This window comes from Acipenser ruthenus, chromosome 51 (genome assembly GCF_902713425.1).
Source record: "Acipenser ruthenus chromosome 51, fAciRut3.2 maternal haplotype, whole genome shotgun sequence".
NCBI lineage: Eukaryota > Metazoa > Chordata > Actinopteri > Acipenseriformes > Acipenseridae > Acipenser > Acipenser ruthenus.
In genome coordinates this window covers 1,261,056-1,283,839 of record NC_081239.1, presented here as the reverse complement: position 1 = coordinate 1,283,839, position 22,784 = coordinate 1,261,056, and the positions used below count along the sequence as shown (strand labels likewise).

At 38.7% G+C, this 22,784-nt stretch overlaps 1 protein-coding gene across 20 annotated transcripts in view; it reads right to left on the bottom strand.

Annotated features, from left to right (window-relative positions):
- LOC117398528 (neurexin-2-like) overlaps nucleotides 1-22,784 on the bottom strand; it is a 420,078-nt gene that overhangs the window by 17,308 nt on the left and 379,986 nt on the right. For 8 of the 20 annotated variants that reach the window (XM_059015986.1, XM_059015997.1, XM_059015999.1 and 5 more), the window contains 3 exons: nucleotides 21,420-21,591; nucleotides 14,522-14,611; nucleotides 5,823-6,145 (listed from right to left, as the gene is read on the bottom strand). In XM_059015986.1, coding sequence (XP_058871969.1) covers nucleotides 5,823-6,145; nucleotides 14,522-14,611; nucleotides 21,420-21,591 — 585 coding nt within the window. Of the gene's footprint in view, nucleotides 1-5,798; nucleotides 6,146-14,521; nucleotides 14,612-21,419; nucleotides 21,592-22,784 lie in introns of all 20 variants that reach the window. The other 12 variants (XM_059015985.1, XM_059015996.1, XM_059015998.1 and 9 more) reach the window with 3 other exon arrangements.

Below are 22,784 nucleotides of genomic sequence, written 5' to 3'. Positions count from 1 at the left end.
AAAGTGATCTGTTCCTTTTGTTATGGTTGTGAACGGAGTGCTGACGAACCATGAACCAACCGTGAGTGTTTTCTATTTGATTTGTGTGTTATTCACTTATTAGACAGCTAACACATGGGAGCTGTTGCTGTGAAGCCAGCATTTAACCTGGATTACAATACTGCACTGAGCATTATTTATTGTGTATTCACCACTGACACTGGAGCCCTGTGAAAAGGGCATGGAGCCATGCATGTCCATTGCTTGTACTTGTTATTATTTTGGGACTGAAACCCAGTATTGTTTAGCTATGCAAATACACATTGGTGTGTATTTGTCAGTACCATTATTTAACTGCCAGAAGAGCCAAATAAAGCTCTATTTAACTGTGAACATCGTCTGGACTGTCTGTGTTGTACACTGCATCACCTCTACACCTGCGCACTACAGACCACTTTCCCACAATCACATATAAAAAGTGTGTGAATCTTCAATGGCAGTGTTGCACTAAAATGGCAATAGATTAAACTCTATATACCAAACGCCAAGCAATAAGAAAAATAAATAACACATTTTAACAAAAAATATCCAAACCACATTCCACAAAAGGACTCCTCCGTGCTGATTATGGGGAAATGAGGGAGGGGAAACATATTAGGGTTGCGCTGTGGAAGATTTGTGCACCGAAGCCTTGTGGAGTCTTTTCAGAAGCAGTTTTTGCGTATTGCGTGTGTGTAAACATTTTTTTGTTCGAACGTTGCCACTCAGCTGCGGTGTATTCATACAGACAAAGAGCTGTCATTTGGTGCTGATAGGGGACAACCATTCACACAGGAGCTGTCCACAGGATTATGGTGCTGAAACTAGGCAGACACCACTAATTTGCTAGGGTCCTGTCCCCTACAGCAAGAAGCGCGACCTGTCTTTGGGAGCGACGTCACACGCAGACCCAAGTTCATTACAAATAAGCCTCAAATAAGCTGAAAACATTGCTGGCGTCACTATACTTGAGTATAGTTTCTCTGTCTCCTCCAGGCAGACCAGGAGTGACATTATATAAACTAGCTGTCAACTGAACTTAACACTGGGTGGCCTTGCTTGTTTCTTTATAGCAGGTGGTGTAACCTGGTGTGGCAAGGTGCCCTTCCCTTTTATTACTTATGTGTTATTATTCATTTGTGTTTTATTATTATTTGCATCATTATTATTATGTATTGTATTTGTGTGCGGAAGGACGAAAGCCGTCTGACATTATTGTTTAGAAGTGTAGCTGGTGGGGATGGGGTTAAATCCCTAGCCCAGAAAAGCCTGTGGGAATGTGGCTGAAGCCTTAATAAGGTAATTGTCTAATGGGTAATTAAGGCTCCAGCCTCAGTATAAAAGACCCACTCCGAGCTCAGACAATTATTATTATTATTTATTTCTTAGCAGAAGCCCTTATCCAGGGTGACTTACAATTGTTACGAGCTATCACATTATTTTTACAAACAATTACATTATTTTTTACACATTATTTTTACATACAATTACCCATTTCTACAGTTGGGTTTTTTACTGGAGCAATCTAGGTAAAGTACCTTGCTCAAGGGTACAGCAGCAGTGTCCCCCACCTGGGATTGAACCCACGACCCTCTGGTCAAGAGTCCAGAGCCCTTTACCTAGATTGCTCCAGTAAAAACCCAACTGTATAAATGGGTAATTGTATGTAAAAATCATGTGATTTTTACATACAATTTTTTATTTTGTAACAATTGTAAGTCGCTCTGGATAAGGGCGTCTGCTAAGAAATAAAATAATAATAATAAATAGGGAGGGGACATTAAAACAATATCACCATTTAAACAATATCACCATTTATCTGGAAGCTACTTGTTTTTTTAAGAAAGAAGGGAGAGACAGAACAAAAGAAAGGAGGAAAAGAAAGAAGAAAATTAAGAAAGAAGGAAAGAAAGAAGAAAGACAAATAAATAAAAAAAGGAAAACAGAGAAAGAAAGGGCAACCTATATAGCATTTGCGAAATAAAACTGAAAAGCGTTTAAAACTGAAGGGTTGGGTGACTATAGCAGGTGTTTTGTCCTGTACTGTGTGTGTGTGTCGCTCACTACAGAGAATTGGAAGGGATAGAAAATCAATTTGCATCTATAGGACTGGTTCTCACCCCAGGCCGCTAGACGCTATAGCACAGCTGCTTTGTTATGCAAATTCCTAACAGAGATTTCACGACCTGCTGCTTAACTTCTGACAGCCTATTGGTGGATTGGGAGGCAGGGGGCGGGGCTAAGCGGGTCGTGTTGGGACTTGGGGAGTCGCTAATTAACACTTCAAACAGGATTCAGTAGTGGTGGATGTGTTTGGGGGTGGAAAGGTGTGCATTTTTTGCATGCGGTAGATGAAAACGAATTAAGCTGAAGTAAGTCACTGCGTGGGAAACACACCTCCTGGGAGGTCTCTGTTTTTTCAATACTCTGAATAAAAAAAGATATAGATCTTTTTTTTTACCACTGTGTTCAATTGTGTACTGTTTGCAGGATATTTGATTTGGGTCAGATGCCGTGTCACAGGTTCTAACAGTTTTTGCAGTAGCGTTTTAAGTGGCACTAATTAAAGTACATGGGGCTGACAAAACCGTTCTAATTTCTACTTTCGACTTTGTAGATCTCACATTTTCCTATATATGAAAGATGCACACATTAAGGCGAATTTGATTTGTTTTAATATTACTTTCTTTGAAGTTATTCGTGAAGTTATCAATCCTCCCTCACAGATACTACCCATACATAAATTATTTATTTGCCAGTACAGGGAGGGCAGGGTATCCTCGGCTCACCACGCACCAGAGACCCCTGTGGTCTGTCCTGGCGCCTGCAGGCTTGCCTATAAGCTGCCCAGAGCTGCGTTGTCCTCCGACACTGTAGCTCTGAGGTGGCTGCACGGTGGGCCTGCAGCGTGAAAAAGAAGCGGTCGGCTGACGGCACACGCTTCGGTGGACAGCGCGAGTTCGTCTTTGCTGCTCCCGAGTCAGCACGTGGGTGGTGGCGGGTGAGCTGAGCTTAAAAATAATTGGACATTCCAAATTGGGAGAAAAATGATACAAAATAAAAGAAATTGGTGACTACTAAATTAAAAAAAGACTCTTCTTTTGTACTCTCCAGGGTCATCAACGCAGCAGTAAAAAACGACAATATGTTCTACAAAACTCAGAAAGCAGCTGTTTAAAACTTAGGAAAGCCTTTATTGAGCTCCGTATGGAATCAAGCATAGTCCAGGGAATAATCCTGACACCTTTTATATCTGAAACAGACACCCACAGACTTATTCCACCCCACAAAAAAAGCGAAACTAATTAAATTTCTGCACAGTTCGTCTGTTACTTAAGCACAGAACACCCACGACTATTTATAATTATCACTGCAGGACACCTGAACAAACCTTATTTCTTATTTTAGCCAGTGCTATAATTAGGGCTTCTGACTTTTCTACTCTCCTTTAAGAATTCAACTCATACCTGTTAAGTGCTCTATCTCAATCCCAACTGAGAAACGTGTTAATAGTATCATTGATTTAATTTACGTTTTTTTGTCTGTGAAACAACTAAACTGGCTTTTAAATTGGCCTTAATTTCGGATTAACAAGCAGAACGTATAAACGAGATCGCAACATGTTTATAAACGACTAATCTTCATTCAAGCTATAATGAAATAGAAAGTGTTTTATGCTGGGCACACTTTATTACAGTCGTTCTGCGTGACTGTATTCACATTAATAAAGAAGAGTCGCTTCTGCTTTGAAATGAAAAAGTAAGACTTACGATAAAATCCCATTTAGTTGTGTCATAGAAAAAACCCCGTAAATGAAATCAATTTTAGTATTAGCACGTTTCTCAGTGTGTGATTGAGAGACACGGATGGCTCAACAGGTCTCAACTGAATTTTTAAAGGACAGTAGAAAATTCAGCGTAACACACTAAAAATCAGAAGCCCTAACTATAATAAATCTTACCTGCCATGCACTTCAATAAGCTACACAGGTACAGTTATACAAGAAATCCATGTTACTGAAAAATACTGGGTGCTGCACAAATAAAAACTTTTGTTTGCAAATTATATTTTTTGGTAGAGTTGCACTTCCTTGAGAAGTGAAACTACCCCCAGCGCCTTCCTTCTTGTCCTTAACCAACCAGCTGCTTCCCTGATTGACTGACATGCTAGCAGCCAGTAACATGACCCTGAAAGACAGGGGGTGACCCAGGAAGTGCAAGTGTAACAGATATCCTGAAAATAAGGCAGCAAAACTGAGAACTTTCTTTAGACCTAATGTAGTACCAGATGATGTGTTTTAAAATGCGAATACATGTGTTTCTGTCAAAATGCACATTTGAGGGCTATAATGAATGGAAGTACAGAAGAGGTTTATGGAACTATTTTCTTAGCCAATCAGTGTAAATGATCCGATGGTGAAAGGGCTGGCTTTCATTAGACAGGTACCAATAGGGACCCAATCCTGAACTGAACTCCCCTCCCACCCCTGCCTGCCATTGAAACCTGCTCAACAGTGTGCCTTTATTCTGTCATAACTGGGGCTGTGGTTTTTTCATGGTTAAAAAAAATGCTGTAAAATAGGCATTTCAAGATATTTCACGATTAAACATAAAATTCATGAAAATAGCATTGTCACGTTTAAAATGGATCATTTTCTCTAGAGTTTCTATACCATAAGCTTTCCTAAATATTTAAATGCTAACTTGAAAAACGGTACATGTGAAATTGTCGAATATTTTTTTATGTCCACCTTTTACAGAAAAACATAAATAAAATGTAATAAATAACAGACACATGAAATGTCTCCTTGTACTGGACAGAAATATTTCCGATCTTTGATGGAGCTGGTGTCTTTTTTATTGAAGACATTTTAAAGAGACTGTGCAGCTCTGTGCAGTGTGTGTTCAATCACTTACCGGAAGCAAACTAAACCAGCTTCCAGGTTCCTAAATGCAGTGTGACTGGCAGTGCATCAATAAGGCCAACGTTTGCTGTATTTTATGTGATTTACACTATTGTTTCCAAAATGTGAATTTCCACGGGGAACTACATATTACACAATGGGCAATGGGTACATTTCACCAAAATCGTGAAATCCATGAAAAGAAAATACAGCCTTAGCGATAGCAAATTAAATAATTATCCCTCATTCACCATGCGCCCGCTCTCTCCCCTCCCAATACCCCACTCTCCCGTCCAGCATGACTTGAACATCCCAGTAGACCTGCACCAGTCCTGTCATTCAGAACTACCCTTAATTACATTATTTAAGTAATCAACAGCTTGGTGTTCATAAATGGCTCCTCCCTTTTATCTGCATGGACAAGTCCTATAAGCAAACCTATAGATCTAGCTTATTCATGTTGTGATGAGTACTGCAACTAGTTAATTCAGAGCAGATTTACCAGGGCGCTGGGCATAATATGCCAAAACAAGTTCTGAAACCCAGGGCTGGGAGCAGCAGGGCTTGTGGGACTTTCCAATCTTGCACCCTTTCTCCCAACTCCCCTCCCTGTATCACATTCCCTTCCATACCCCACTCTCCCTCTGGTTGCTATCTCCTATATCATGCACTCTCTATATCCCACTACCCTACTCTAAACCACTAGTGCCCCAGATCCAACTCAAGGTCCTAAATGAGTTCAATCATTTATTGGGATACGTGGGTTGGAATGGATCACGAGAGTTGGAAATGAGCACCACTGCCCTAAACCCCCTCCCAGGTCCCCAGGCACCATGCACCCTCCTCCCCTCCCATCCAGTCCCCCGGTTGCTCTCACCTGATCCAGACTATCCCTGCTCACCTGAGCGATGCTGTCCCTCATGGTAGGTGAACGCTGCCTCCTGGTGGTGGTCGTGGCCATGGTCGTTGTGGTCTCCATGATTGTGGTGGACATGTCAGCCAGCGGGGTGGTGGACGTGGTGTCGGTGGTCAGGACCGAGGGCACCTCCCCAACCAGCCGCAGGTTCCCCTCGGCCCGCACATTGGGGTCCCCCTCCGCTGCCAGCTTGAGGACCTGCAGGCCATTGTAGTAGAGCCCCGAGATCTGACCTTGGAAGGGGCGACCCCTTTCCTGACCCCCAATGTTAATCGCAGCCTGGCTGTTAAAGATGGTCAGCTGCCGTCCTGGAGAGCGCGAGAGAGGGAGAGAGAGAGGGAGAGAGAGAGAGAAGGAGAGAGAGAGAGAGAGAGAGAGAGAGAGAGAGAGAGAGAGAGAGAGAGAGAGAGAGAGAGCAGGGGGAGAGAGGCGCGTTAGAATCGCACTGGTAATGGAATTGATTTTAAGCCAGTTCAAAGAAACATTGTTCTTACCTCTTGCTAGCATTATCATCAGATAAATCATGGCTTTAAAATCAATTTGTTACCTTACTAGTACTAGCAAGATTATCACTGCTCCCCCTTTTCTTGTGTTGAAGAGGTTGTTATATCCTTGAATTCAATGCAGATGCTTCAAGCACATTGCCTCTACACCTCCAGCTGCATCCTGCTTCCTTATCACTCCATGGGTTGCAATTCAAACTCCAGTGCTTTAGCTGCAATCAAATCATGTGGATAGGATGAAGCAGAATGCAGCCGTTTATCCAGAGCAGGTGTGTCCAATCAATCACAGTCCTGGAGGGCCATTCCGCTCCAGGTTTAACAGGTAAAATTAGATCCTTAACTACTTCAGGGTCTGGATGGAGGTTTAATTGGTTCAGCAATTTAGAACAGGGTTGGAACAAAGACCAGGAGTGGAACTTTGGCCACCCTTGATCTAGAGCATTGTGTTTTGAAATATCTGCGTATTGCCAATTGATAGAAACAGACAGCTGAAGATTAAAACAAAAGGGGGGCCAGTAATAACATTAATAAAGTAAAACATGGAAAGCACTCATTTCGAAGTGCTGTAAAAAAACAGCCCAAGCCCTTTTTGCATGGGGCTGGTTTCCCATAAAATTGCCACAACCCCCATCTCCATCCCATTCCTTGATGGAGGGTCAGGTACAATCCCAGATCCGTAATGTCACCGTTTGGAATACAGTCTTACCAGCAATGTCCAGATTCCGAATTCCCAACTTGAATGAAATGCTGAGGTTTTAAAACTGGTTTTCTAACATCTATTGAACAAGAAGTCTCCATTCTGATTTCAGTGACGCCCAATAACAAGGTAATAACCACAATTGTAACTACGGGTGTAATAAGTGTGTAGTTACATGTCCTGTCACGTTGTGTTACCATATCAGTTAATGTTGTTCCCAGGCCATTTCCATTTATTAGTTCAGCAGTGTGTTGTAGTGGTTAGGACTCTGGACTCTTGACCGGAAGGTCGTGGGTTCAATCCCTGGTAGGGGACACTGCTGCTGTACCCTTGAGCAAGGTACTTTACCTAGATTGCTCCAGTAAAAACCCAACTCTATAAATGGGTAATTGTATGTTAAAATAATGTGATATCTTGTAACAATTGTAAGTCGCCCTGGATAAGGGCGTCTGCTAAGAAATAAATAATAATAATATATATTTATATAGTATATACATGTTTACTTACACAGAATTACAATGTTATTAAGCATAGTTACAATTGAATTAAAGTATAATTCTTATACTTTAATTAAATATCATCTTTTTGATGGGTGTAGTAGATTATATATTCTCCTACTCTAATAAGCTATTCAAAGAAACATCAACTTGAACTAGATTGCAGTGTCAACAGACAATCTGAGCCTGTGCTTAATTTACTTTGATAATACAAAATGTAAAAAATTAAAACTAGTTCTTTACATCTTTGCAAACTAATTACTGCCTACTGGCGTAGTCTATCAGTCAGGCTAGGAAAAACTAAATACAAATTAATTTTAAAGAGAAGCTCGAAAAAAAGGTTGCTAGCGGCTTCAATCGTTCTTTTAATTTGTTTTTAAATTTAAGTCTTTTCTCTCTCTCTCAATTTTTTTTCAAGAAAGCGATTTAAGTTGAAAGGGGAAAAAATACCTTCATTTTTTCCAACCACAAATATACAAGATTTAAGTGATATATTAATTCTGTCTGTGTTTAGTTGACATCAGAGATAATATATCATATCTCAGCAATTCTGTCTGTAGCTAAAAAAAATTACATTAATCATTACATGCAAATCACGGTTTTAACCAAAAAGTGTTTTTTGCCCACATCCAAAAAAATGAAATATTTACTATCGAAGTTATTTAATCTTTAATGGAAATTACCTTGTCCATCATAACATTCTTATTTTCCCATGCATATTCAATTATAGCTAGGCACACATTTTTGCCGAAGTAGCTGATTGATCTCAGAACTTTGTCAAGTTGAGTCTTTCACGTCTTTAAAGACAGGATGAATACACATGGAAGAAAATAGGACATTATGGTAGTTCTAGTAAAGGCGAAACACCTTCCATAGTAAATATTTCACTCCTTTCCCATCTTATATTGTCCTTTATAAATAAGCATTAGATTCTATTGTTTGATGATTATTTTTAGATTTCAATGTTCTTTCAAAACTATGCATTTGACCTAAATGCATAACATACATATACGATATATGGAACCGGTTGGTTTGCTACAAATCCCTTTAAATATAACCATATTATTTCAATTGACTGTACCTGCTTCAAATTACCCTTGCGGTCTTTTCAGATCCATTAAGATACTTCATAACTCAAAAGAGCCACAATGGGGAGCTCAGTGAACTAAATGTGGCTCAAGAGATATTGGTTGGACAGCTCTTATTCAAGTGATGAAAAGTTTGAATGGATTTTGGAGACCTAACAAAATCTTTTTCATAAACCCTACATTCCCCAGCGCTGGAGATGTGATACAATAATAGCAGCTACCTCTCACATTTCATATTCAGCTGAGGGACAGAGATGCCTACCCACTGACAGCCCTGAAATGAGGAATAAGCTGAGCAATCACTGCAGAAAACAACGGCGACGCGGTCTCCCATCTGGGCTATTAATGCATCTATCTGTCACACACCTTAGAAGCTCAGATCAGATAAACAAAAGGCTGTCTGGGCTCGGATTTACAAGGGATAGGAGGGCGAGTGTGACATTGTTGGGGGAGTACTCACTCAATCATTAAACATGTTTCTAAACCTCTCACTTCGCTGCTGTCTCCTCACTGAATTCTAAAACACTCTCTAGTGCCTTGATGACTGGTAAGCACCCCATTCTTAGCTGCCTCACACTTTAATGTGTGGGTTTCAGCACCACAAAAATGGACAGCTCCATGATTTCAGCACCACAGAAATGGACAGCTCCATGTTCTGTGTGGAATGTGCGTGGTTTCCATTTCAGCACTGTGTCGATGGACATCTTTGTACAATAAGTGTAGGCTTGCTTCTTTTTCCAGGACTCACAGAATACCATATAAAATAACTCGCCTTTTAGAGAATATATTTGACTGGTTTTTCATTGGAACACAATGAAACCTGTTCATTATACAACAGGGTTTGCTGTTTCACTTTCAGTTTATGAGTTGTTTCTCATAGCTGAACTGTGATTGAGTGGGGCGGAGATACTGGGATCCAAAGCCAACAATAGGAAAGCATCTATTATGATTGACACCCGTTTAATTTGCTGTGACTTTCCTTAGCTTGGATATGGCATTAAGTTGCAAATCCCCTTAAAGCCAGTTAGAAAATCAGTCTGCTCTGACATTTCCATCTTTTTGAATTTGCAAAGAATACATTTGTTAAGAATACTGTAATGCCATTGTACCCATCATAACTCATAGCATTAGAGACATCATATCCTGTAATACAGAAGGATAAACATGTCTTACAATCATGGAAAAAGATACAAGCCATCTGTTTTATAGCTTTTCAACAGCTGTTAGAAAACCAGTATTAAATACTCAGCTTTGAGTTGGTATTGAGAAAACAACATAACAAAGGTTCCAAAAAAGGTTAAGAGCACAACGAACAAACATCAGTGCAGACATTTAACAAAACACATTTTGATAAGGCTTCTTATTCTGTCATTTTAATTCAATGTCACCAGGTGTATTCCCAAAGAGTAACATTATCGATCTGTACTGTAATACTAACCTGACAACTGTAATTGCATCTACAGCTATGGCCACAGCGAACCCTTTATAGCTTTGTAGTCTGAGGCCATAGTTATAACAAGAATGACAGTGCTAGTGGAATGGCATAATGGGGCAAATTGTAGCCACAACTATTCTATGTCTTAAAAAGGGGGAGGGCACTGTAAAGGGTCACTTTTTAGTTATATATAGGCCACATCTATAGGTCAGATTCAATATTCTTACATATAAGGAAGCAACTTTCTTATATAAAAAGCTGTCAAGTTTTTCTGGAGTAATACAGACAATCTTTTATAAGACCAGTGGAATTAAAAATAACGAGGTCCCTCTGAGCCAATCATAAACAAGAAGGACGAGTTAAGCGTTCATAACACATGCCTTGTTTTATTCAAAGTCTATTGCAGGCAAGCATGCTTGATATTTGATTTCCTGGGAAGAAAACACATCGATTCACCACGGAAGCAATAAACGTTAAAGGGACATTTGAGTCTTCCTAATTGATCAGTAATCTTCAAAGTTAAGAAAAGAGAAAAGATTTAGACCTTTTTGTTGTCGGTTTGTTTTAGAGTCATGAGTTTTTAACCCTCTGAGTTTTTAGTTTTTTTTTATATAAAAATAGTTAGCATTTATTTAGCTATTTATTTATTTGTTATTTTTTGTATTATAATCACCTCACCCCCTCCCTCCCCATCACCCAAGTTGGGTGTATTTTTGTTTTTGTTGATTTTTTAAAAAAATAATTTGTCATCATCAACCTCATTTAAGTGCTAATTGTTATTTATCTCATTAAACGGGGTGCAGAACTGGGGCTGGGATTTAATGAACAACATGAGTTTTGAACCCCTCACTCTTTTTAGAATCCTCCTTACCCACAACCCATGCCAATCAGAAATAACATTCTCAAACGTTCCTACACATTACTTTGAAAACTTTGAATGTGTTATAGTGCATCTATAATTTCTCCCCCCTTTCTTAATTCCATACAGGGAATATACAAATATAGGTATATAAATAATAACAAAGAGTAGTGTTTTAATGTCATTCCATTTTTTATTTCTCTTTCATGGTGTTTACCATCATTCTGGGAGCGATCCTGTTGTATCAATATTTAAAAATTCCTCTGCCTTTATCTGTCTGGAGATTCCTAAGTTCCAGGACTGAACAGCTCTCCTAAATCAGGTGACTTTTCTCCACCCAATCCAAGCATTACAGATTTAGAGAACTTAATATTGAAGCAACATAACAAAGAAATATTCAAAATGACTGCAAATATCATTCCAGTAAGAAGTTAGCAATATAGAAATATCACCATAAGTTCTTACATTAGTTACAATACATTAGTTGGGATACCTGTCATGTCTCATATTAAATCACCAACAGTCAAGGTCAGTTAGGCACTCCCAAATTGTTTGTTTCTAATATTAATGTGGATTTTTCTTTCAAACAAAGGACTTGGAAATATGGATCGTTGAATATAAATATAAAAATAAATCAGTTTTGTGAGATCATTTTTGAAATCTCTACATAACTGGATGAGAATGAATGAATCAAACTGCATTAAAACACATGGGACTGATGTACAAGTGATACATCAGTGTTGTATGAGTGTCCCATTTCAGCACCACAACAATGGACAGATCCCTTAGTCTGGAGCCAAAGACTACAATTATGGCACACTTAAGCAAGACACGAGTGCTGTTTTTGAGTATTGAATAATCCTAGTAAATTTGTGGATGGGTAAAGTCTTAGCCTGCTATTCTCCTAAAGAAAGAATGACACTTTGGCTGAATTGAATATTTCTTATGTGGACTACAGCTATAAAACTAATCAAACTGTAGCCTAAATGCCATTGGAAGACAAAAAGTCAGATTTGAAATGGTTGGGATGGGGGGGAGTTGAATAGACATGCTGAATATTCATTAAATCCAGCAGCCCTTGGATATAGAAGCACCCACTGAATTTAGTATTTCAGTATTTATCCCTCTTTATGAATCGAGTTTGTTTCAGTTTGCTGTTAGGTGGTTAAATTCTGCTTAAGTTTTTTTTAAAGCATTAAGTTAATACTTTAACCCTTTGAGTCCAAAAATGCCCCCCTCCAAACAATCCACCCCCCCTCCCACCCTTAAGTCTTACCCCAACGTGGGCAGAATCCAAACCATCAGAAAGCACTAGGACCCAGTGTTTTGTGTTGGTCTGAACTGGTGTGCTTGGAACTGGTAAATCAAAACCTATTAAAATGCCTTCCAAAAAAGTGATATCGTTTCTCCCATTGTTGTCTGAAAAAAGTCAGCAAGACTGAAAATGTGATTGAATAATGAATTGAATTCAGTTCAGATATATATATATATATATATATATATATATATATATATATATATATATATATATATATATATATATATATATATATATATATATAAAAGCCAGCCTAACATCGGTGGTTTCTTCGCGAGTCATTTTAATTGATTTTTTTTTCATTATGTTATGGTGTTTACAATCTGACCTTAGAGCTGATTTGAGCTTGTCTAGAGTGGTTCTGTTGGGCCAATATAAATAATTACACATTTTAATTGGAATCTGTCTTTTAGTGCCAGAACAGCCTTCCATTCAAATAAACTATCTATCTATCTATCTATCTATCTATCTATCTATCTATCTATCGTCATGGTCAAAAGTTTTGCATCACCCTATAGAATTAACTAATTTTGCTTCATAAAGTGGAATGAAACCTGCTGAATAATGTTACATATTGAATTACATACCGCTTTGTAGTTTTCCATATACTTAAAGTAAAGCTGACACATTGAAAAATATGACATTTCTAAATCTAACATGAAATACTGTACTACTATTATGACTTCCGGTTTTCAATGTATTGTGGATTATTACCTGCCTAATATTAGGAATTAATTTTCGTGATGTAGGAAGAGGTACAGGGACAATAGGAAGAAAAAAAAGTTTATATGAGGATTCAAAAGACAGGCAAATATTTTTTTCATTATTAGTTGAAAACATAATAAAAGAAAAATGGAAGTTATCAAATTAGAAAGAAATCATCTTTTTATTTGTTAGCTTGCAGTTCCAAAGCACTTTTTTCCTACAAATGGCTTCACACCACCAGCCCTCAACTCAACAGCGCCCACCGAGGGAAAGAAAGGGAACCAGACTTTTCAACCACCATCAGCACCCAAAACAAAAACACGATTACCACTTTCTAGAACATTTAGTACTCAAAGGGTTAAAGGAACTACCTAGATCTCCGTCTTTAAAAAAAAAAAAGAATTGATAAAAAAACAGTCCCTTTAACTTTTAAAGAGTTTTTTTGGTTTAAATAAATATATAAATAGCAAAACCATGACAACATTTCTTGAAAAAGGTATTCTCTATTTACAAACAGTTTATTAAATAGCCGTGTTAAAGGAAGTTATTGAGAGATTATGTTAAGGTTATTTATGATGTTTAGAGCTATAGGAAAAAGTGCAGCATCCCATCAGCTAGTAGAAGCTTAACCAGTTTCTTGTCCCCCTCTTGGTACGTTTTTGAATGCATAAGAAAAGCAATTAGCAAACTAATGGGGACAATTGCGTACTGATCAATTTGATCAAAAGACAGCTGTTGATCTGGCTAGCCCATATTTTCTTATATAATGACGTTACAAGCTCTTACGAATTAAGCTAATGTTCAAAAGGGGGAGGTCTTTTCAAACATTGGAGAATGGGCAATTTCAGCACCTCAGCAATGGACAGCTCCCTATATCTGTTTGCGATCTTATTTCACCAATTCAAAAAGTTATTTTTAAAACTAATATTAAAAGGTAGATGTTTGTGAAAATGCTATTGCCTACAGCAAGATCTGAACCCTTAGAAAAGATCACTTCAAAAGGGACTGACCAAAAATGGAAAAGTATTGATAGAACTAATATGCTTTGCTATTGAAAAATAGTACTAGCTATCTTACTGATTGTTCATTAATATGTTTGTCATATGCAGTTTAATGTACATGTACAACACATTGCAATAATTAAAGATGCTAAAAATCAGTAGAAAATGTGAGTGATATTAACTGGATAAAACCAAATGATATTATCAGTCTCATTACATTATGGCCAATGAGTCATTATTAATCAGACATTAACAGGATGGGCTGCAGTGTAGCTAAAAATGTAAAAGCCTATATTTTGTGAATGTGTGTGTGAGGGTTTAATTAAAATCCTTGCACTTGCTAAAGGGCAAAGACAGGCAAAAAAAGTTCATCTTACAATAGCAAATTGTCTGAAGGCATTCTGTGATTTTACACTCATTTTGAATTAGGCACAGAGGACTAACCTTATCATGATTTAATTAAGAGCGAAAGGGGTTTTGGACTTGAGGCCCAGCTTCTTGCTAGATTAGGGACGTGGCACCTTTTAAAGAGAATTTAAAATTAATTAACTGGTTAATTAATTAATTATTTTGTTTATTACCTTTGTCGAGTAGCCATTCATCAACTACCCGACCAAGTCTGTATGGAATTCTTTGTCTAGCAATAGCCAGCCGCTCGCTATCAAAGTTTCCTTTAAAGAGTTTAGAAAAACAGTTTCAGAGATTAACATCAGGAAAGGTTACAGGTTAAAAGGTCAAAAGGTCAACGTTGAGAATCATGGTTAGCTAAAGATCTGGTTTTTTTTGTAAGTTTAGAAGTTAACAACAAGCTAGTTACCAAAGTTTTTAGTGTTTTAATTTTAAAAGTATTTATGAATAATTAAAAAATGTCAAATATAACATATTTACTATAACATATATATATTTTTTTAAAATTATGTTTTATTATTATTTCTTCAAAATATAAATTTATGCGAGAAACAGGGAATAATAATAATTAACCCAGTATTGGGAAACCTAGATGAAAAAAAACAGTTTTAAGCATTTCAACATCAAACATAATACGTTACTTGGAAGACATGTTCTGGCGTTGATGACATCACAATAGAAGGAAGTGCATTCTGGGAATGGTAGTTTTATTCAGGATCTGTTTGACCCTAAACACCATTTTGCCAAGATTATCTCAGTAATTTTAATATGAGCCCAAATCCAATTTTTATACAAATACGTCTAATAAAAATGAAGAAAACAGGACTGCTTTTTAGGTAATGCAGAGTTCTGTGAGCAGATGCTATGCCCGCATATCCATGAAAATCCGGCACAAAGCAGACAGCCAAGCAAAGAGAGACGAGCTATCTTAAACTGCCCAGAATTTAACTCTTTGTGCGTAGTTTAAATTAGCTTTGAATGTCATCTTAATCGCTTTTTTCTCCCCCTTACTCTTTTGTGGTCTTTGTAATTATGTGGTTCTGTTCTTCCGATGATGAGGACCATAAACATCTTTAACTGAGCTTGTCTGGAGAATCCTATATGCTGAGACTGAACTGCCTTCCTCACTCCATTCAAACTGTTTTTTCTTTTTCCAAATCTGTCAGCCCCATTTATCTGTCTCAATGGGGCTGGTTGAAAAGCTGTCACCTGATTTGATTGGAATGATGAAGGCTGTATGGTGCCTGGCACTTAGGATTCCCCAGGTAAAGGTAGATTTAGAGAAAATGACGTCTCAATTTGCAAACTACATAACCATTCAATTCGACTGATTAAAGTCCTGCCACCAGAAATATTAACGCTATAAATTGTGACCCTACAGCTAAAAATGACCTTTGGGGAATACAAACAAATTGGACTATCAACTAATTAAGCTAAAGTAGGAAGAATGTAGTAAACTGACTTGAAGGGATTCAAATGCAACAGTGGCATAAATGTGTCAACTTGATATGACTGTCAGTAGAATTAAAACACATTTCTAAGCCGGATCTGTGACTCACCAGAGTCAATCAGAATATGTGTTTTGTGAATAAAAACCTCCTGGAGGTACAAAACATAATGTCCGCACATTAGCCCCTAAACACTGACAGGTTCCAACCCACATAATCTATGATAATCCTGTTATCGTGCTAATAGCATGTACATACTTAACGAGGAATGTTTGTACCATGTCGTACTTTGAGACATTTTTCATTTGTTTTACATCTCAATCTTAAAATTCTCGGTCATGCAAAACTTTTAGCCAGAGATGTAATGGTGATTATTGTGATTAGGCAATAACCGATAAACTGAAAAATGAATTACCGTCCGGCTGCAATCCAATGTTTCACCAGAATGAGGCAGTTAATATTTTTTTAATCTACAGTGCTGCGTTTGAACTGTTTAGCTAAATGCACAGACTGCTCCATTACTACACAAGATCATATTTATACTTTGCGGTTCCCTTCATTAAACAGCCTCTCTCCATGGCATTTCTGTTTGCATCAAGAGTTGAATATTAAATGGTCTCCGGATTTCTAGCTTCCATCAAACCACTGCTTCGATCGGGTGCCTCAATCCACACTTGTCTTTCTTAATTAGATTGGAATCTCGTTAACACAGCAACCCTAACGATGACTGGCAGCCTAATCTGTTTGCCTGAAAACACTAGCAATTGAAGAAAACAACACAAGCTAACATTGCTCCACATCTAGCTGGGAGAATGCATCATTTACTTCTCGTCCTTTGGTTGAGATGTAAAAGCAAGGTCCTATTGTAAGTGACTCTGCAGCAGCAGTTGTGGTTCACCGCCTAGTCTCTGTAAGTCGCTTTGGATAAAAGCATCTGCTAAATGACTGAATAATAGTCTAACTGGGAGCATACATCAACTCAAAATAAACATCTTCAATCAGCCTAGATTGAGATTCAATGCACTGTCAAAAGAGTGCAAATCAAAGGAGGTTTTGATGAGGTTGCACAGTGCACTGGGGAGGCCGTGCTTACTGTGTTTAATCTCAGGCCTCTGTAATACAAAAAGGACTTTGTGGCCCTGGAGAGAACCCAGTGAAGAGCAGGCACATGAAGACCGAGGGAAATGATTCTAGCCTAGAACAAATTTAACAAGCAGCAGGACAGAAAACAGGCCCAAAGGACACAGTTGGAAGAGGAGACGGATTGAGGACAGAGGCAAGGAGACACTTCTTCACACAGAGAGTGGTGAGGGGATGGAATGGGTTACCTAGTCATGCTGTTGAGGCAGAATCACTGGGATCCTTTAACTTGACAAAGTTTTGAGATCAACCAACTGGATGAGCACTGCTGGGTCAAACGGACTGTCAGTTTTGTTATTCAGAAATGGGAAAGTTGAATGCCTGGAGCCAGCGATGGTGTCTCCATAGTTTCAGGCCATGCAGAATGAGTAATTCACTGTTGAAGCTGCCTGTGAAGTACACAATACTCATACGCTGCTTTTAATAAAAAAGCGCTTGGCCTTTTTTGGTTTACAAAGCAATCTGGAGCCCTTCAAATCCTTCACAGAAGGTCAATAAACAGCACCATTAACTTATTGTTGGAACATCTGCTGCAAACCTACTCTGAGTGCAATAACAGAGCTTGAGGGCTCTTTCTGTTGGTCATGTCATAGTACACCGGGGAGTGTGCGTTGAACTGTGCACCGCACTCAAGTGTAAACACTGACATTTTTACAGGTGTTTATGTGCTTGCATTACGCATACAGCATAAAGCAATCACCTACTGAATTAACTGCTTTCTCCAAAGCATTAGTATCCTCTAAAGACTTGCTCAATCTTATTTAAGTTTTATCAAGAATTCATTTTTTGTGCCCAAATACTTAACCCACAACAGCTCTGGAAGACTGAAAGTAAAACCACCAAGCCAGTAGGGGGCACTGTAGCACAATGAGGAGAAACACTCTTAGACGATTTTGCCTCTTTAATCTAACCTCCCTCTGGAATCCTGAAGAGAGTCAGCTCTTAAAAGATCCCAATGATTCATCATCAACGACATGGCTTGGCAGGGGGGAAATAAGACTCCTATTGCACAGCAGTTTCACCAGTTCCAGGTTTTACTATGAGCCTGGTTAGCCCCAGTGTATAGGTAACAAGTTTAGGTCTGTCTTATTAAACTTGTTGCCAAACCAGGAATGACTCAAACTGCAATGCAATGGGAGTCTTATTTCTACCCCTGTTATGTCTTTATGTCTGTGTGTGTGTGGCTGTCTGTGTGTGTGTATGTGTGTGTGTGTGTGTGGCTGTCTGTGTGTGTATGTGTATGTGTAGCTGTCTGTGTGTGTGTGTGTGTGTGTGTGTGTGTGTATGTTTGTGTGTGTGTGTGTGTATGTTTGTGTGTGTATGAGTGGCTGCCTCTGTGTGTGTGTGTGTGTGTGTGTGTGTGTGTGTGTGTGTGTGTGTGTGTGTGGCTGTCTGTCTCTCTGTGTGTGTGCCTCTGTCTTTCTGTGTGTGGCTGTCTGTCTGATTCTATACAATGGGAGTCTTGTTTCCATCCCTGCTTGGTAACCTATTCCATATCCTCACCACAATGCTTGTGCATTAGGCTGGTGTCTTGTTTGAGAAGCAATGGATCTGCAGTGATTTTCACTTCAAAGGATCTGCAAAGCTGGAGCTGTGCTCATGCTACTGACTCGTATCTAGGTCACATAGGCTTATTGCAGTGGCCCAGTTGCACACTGAATTGCAATTTGGAGAAAAAGCAAAAATCGCTGATGATCTATTCTGGGATACTCTGTAGCAGAGCTGTTAACAGCAAGGCAATGGATCTGGATATTGCAGTCTGCCTAGTCCTGGTGTAACATGCCAGCCACAGGATCCAAATAGCAAAGAGATGATTTATAAAGATCTTTACATTGTTACCAGCCCAGCCACTCAGAAGGCAGATATTCTTCTTGGCCAATCACAAGCCCCCCAAGCTGCTTCCCAGAAGGCACAGCCCCTCGTTTTGTAGTATTGTGATGTCATCAGAACACATTCTCAAAACCAATGGACAAATAGACTCCCAAATACAGTCAAAGTTAATATCACATTATGCACATTATATTGTACACTGTTAGGTCATTGTTTAAATTTGTTGTATAGATATCATGTATTAAAATGTCACAAGCTTTGAAACATGAGGTAGGTTTTATTACACCTTTTCTCCCAATCAGACGCCTTGAATACTCTTGGTAACCCTGACTAGATAATCGTCTCCTTTTTAAATATATGCAAAAGATTTGAATTTAAAGATCTGGCCCATGCAGAATGAATATGTGGGACAACTGTTCTTAATTTTCTCCAGAAAGATGTTTCTGTGGTGGTGGCTTGCCAAGACTGGGACAAAATTGCACCCTCACCATCGCAGAAACGTGTTTTGGGGGAAAATAAACAACGAAGGTCCCACACAGTCATTCAGCATTGGTAATACATTGATCATAATTGGGGTACCACTGAACCTGTGGGGTGCATTAACATCTTTTGTATATATTTAAAAGAATGGGTGATTAGTGATACAGGGGTGCCAAGATGTTGAGTAAGTGAGGAGTCTAAGTGGGAGAAATGGGTTAATAAATACCCCACAGCTAGGTACTCAATTTCAGGACAATGTAATTAGTCATTAAAAAGGTACAATATATTTATCTACTGTGCAGAAGGCACAGTTTTGAAATCAGAAACCCAGAAAATATCTTCCAAAGAACTGACGAAGTTGTAGGATTTTTGAAACCCGGGCCACCACAGAGATTGTATAAAGCAAGATGTTGAACTGTTTGCATAAGAGACTTGATTTTGATGTAAATTGTAAAGTCACTTCCCAATTTTGCATGACCACAGGTTAACATTTTGCAAATGAATGCAGCAATTTTGCTGGTTTGAAGAAGCCAAGGGGCTGTTGGTCAGTCGTAGTCAACTTTCTTTACCCTGCCCTGTAGGAAATAATAAACTCAAATTTTTTCCTTTTTTTTAGTTCCCTAATATTTTTTTTTAATGTTTGCATCTTTATGGAACTTATTACGATCATTTAAATATTTTCTTATTTTGAAGTCTGTGTTATTTTAAAGGAGCTTATGTAATGTAGGGTAGATCAGCCTATGTGTCTGCTCACATAATACTTTGTCAGCAAATTATTGTTTCTGAAAAAACTCTTCAAGGTTGAGTGTGGGTATTGCACAATGTTTCACCAGGGGGCGCTAAATATGCACCCCCACCTCCTCACAATCAGCCCTGGGGAGTCTTTTTCAGAAGTGTACGCAATCATTAGCAAGCTTGGCAAATAGCAATCTAATAGGTTGGTTTCACAGCTCATTAACAGGCCTTATTCTGACCACAGTCTGTGAAACCAGCCTATCGATGATCAACACACAAAGCAGACTATTAAACAGGACAGCAAATGACAAATGAGAACCACTGAGCTAATGTTCCCTAGAGATCGGATCTGCTGAGATTTGGAATGGTTTCTCTCGTTTGGAAGCAATCAGCCACAGATGGTTCCAATTCTCAGAGGAAGGGGGTATGCGAGATGTCGACTCCTACCCTCCCTGGTGTGAGATGTTAACACTGAACTCCAGGATGTCGCTACCATGTGCAAATCACGACCAGCAAGGAAGGTCACGGCTATTAGCGAACAGGGTTTTAAAAGCATGCTGTCAACCGCCAGTAGAAAAGTGTGAGCAGGCTACATTACAAGGGAAAGAGTTGATGCTAAACCTGCCGTTTCCAACATCTCCTGTGGATTAAATGCTTTTGAACATAACGGTTTTGATATTTTTAACCCCACCTTGTGAAATGATTCAGTACTTAACTGGGTCATTCTCTAAAGACAGTGTTAATTCCCCAAGTTAATTAAAAACCTAGGGAATGATGGGGGGGGGGGGGGTTTACATTTTTTTTTGCAAACATCAGTAGGATACAGGAACATTCAATAATAAGAATAGCTACACGATTCCTTAAGTCTGGTAATACAGGAACGATAACTCAACATAACAGAGAGCTGTAGTAATATAAGATAACTCCACTCTCAACACTGCAGAGCGCTCTAGTAGTATAGGAAAGAGAACTCCACTCTCAACACTGCAGAGCGCTCTAGTAGTATAGGAAAGAGAACTCCACTCTCAACACTGCAGAGCGCTCTAGTAGTATAGGAAAGAGAACTCCACTCAACACTTCAGAGCGCTCTAGTAGTATAGGAAAGAGAACTCCACTCAACACTGCAGAGCACTCTAGTAGTATAGGAAAGAGAACTCTACTCAACACTGCAGAGCGCTCTAGTAAACTAATCTACTAAGTTACAACATTAAGATAGACTATCATATTGTCTTTAAGATTGAGTGTTTAAAGTTCTGGATGAATAACAAACATGCTTAACTCTGACGGCAGTAAAAACAACAGGAAATAAAAATTAAACAGTAGTATTTAAATCTGTGGTGGTCCGGGTGTTTAAAATCCTTTTGTCTCAACTCCTGCTCCCCCCCCCCACCCATCCCCTACCCCCTCTGCCCCCTCCATCCCTGTCTTTGGTTCTTACCAGATGGGTATCTCTCAATGACTGGCTGGTTGTCCACCTGTAGCGTGGCATTGCCTCCACTTCGCGTGAACCGCACCACGTGGTATTTGCCGTCGTTCACCGCGACTGCGTTCTCGTCGATGGTGATGTCATCCGTGCCCACGTTGAAAATCACTCCGATCCTTCCCTCTTCCTATTGGAGGAAAAAAGAAAACACGCCGGTTTAAATAAGGCAGTAAAATCCTTTCCCACTGCAGTTATGGAAAGCTGAGCGAGGCAACCAAACAGTTAACCTGGCTCAGTAGCCCGTGTCAAATTAAAACTGGGAAAGCACAGCTAGGAGAAGAATCCCCCCCCCCCCCCCTCTAAGAGCTTCGTTCGTGACCTGTTAGTCTCGTTGGCAGCCCCCCGCTGTTTTGTTGCCACACTTTTAATTCTGTCCTCTAGTTTGGAAAGGTTAGAGCGATTTGTAGAGGTCAGCTCTCCTAGGAGCGAGACGACAAGAAGGAATTTAAAAACACAAGCTGAAAACAAATTGTAGGTATTTCAGCCTTAAATATACAACTCTCATTTAGAAATCTGGCATAACTTTATAACAAAAAGATACACCCTACATACTAAAAGACAGGGCAACCATTTTGACTAGAGGTCTTTGTTCAGTGTAAGAAACACTTACCATGAAATTTATTTCAATGAAATATTTATCAAGGTTGAAATTTCACCTTATCCTGTGTCCAAATGTCATCCCAAAACTTGAACACAGTTGTAAAGCTAAAACCCTTTTTTTATTATTAATTGAAGTTCCCCCGAGAACATCTTGTGATTTATACTAAGGTAATATGTTGTAGGGGATTCTCTGATTATAACAGAGATAACGAAGGGACTCAGTGAGGAATATGACTTTAGCTGCTTTCGACTGGCTAGGATACTTATACTTGGCAATGCAAAGATTTATTCAATTTATGAATATTTTGATATCACTGGATTGATGTGGGTTTGTGCAGTCATGAATATATTGGGATATTTTTGAAAACAGAATCCATGAAATTTTAATTCAAGTAATATTGAAACGTGTAATTCTAAAAGGAAAAGTAAATCTAAGTGCAGCATGCATTTTTTTGAATATCTGTGTAGTATTTCAATAGCATTGTTTGCACATGTTTAATGACTTTAAATAAATCATTGCATTTCCAAGTATCCAGACATTTATCTAGCAGGGAGAAAGCAGCTAAAGTCACATTTCTCATCAAGTCCCTTAATTATTTGAATTGCACATTTTTTAATAAGTTTGTTCTTTTTAAATAATAAATAATAAATAATGCAATTTTGATGATCGATCTATAATTATGGCATCACACTTCTATTTCCATCTGTCGAGAACATGAT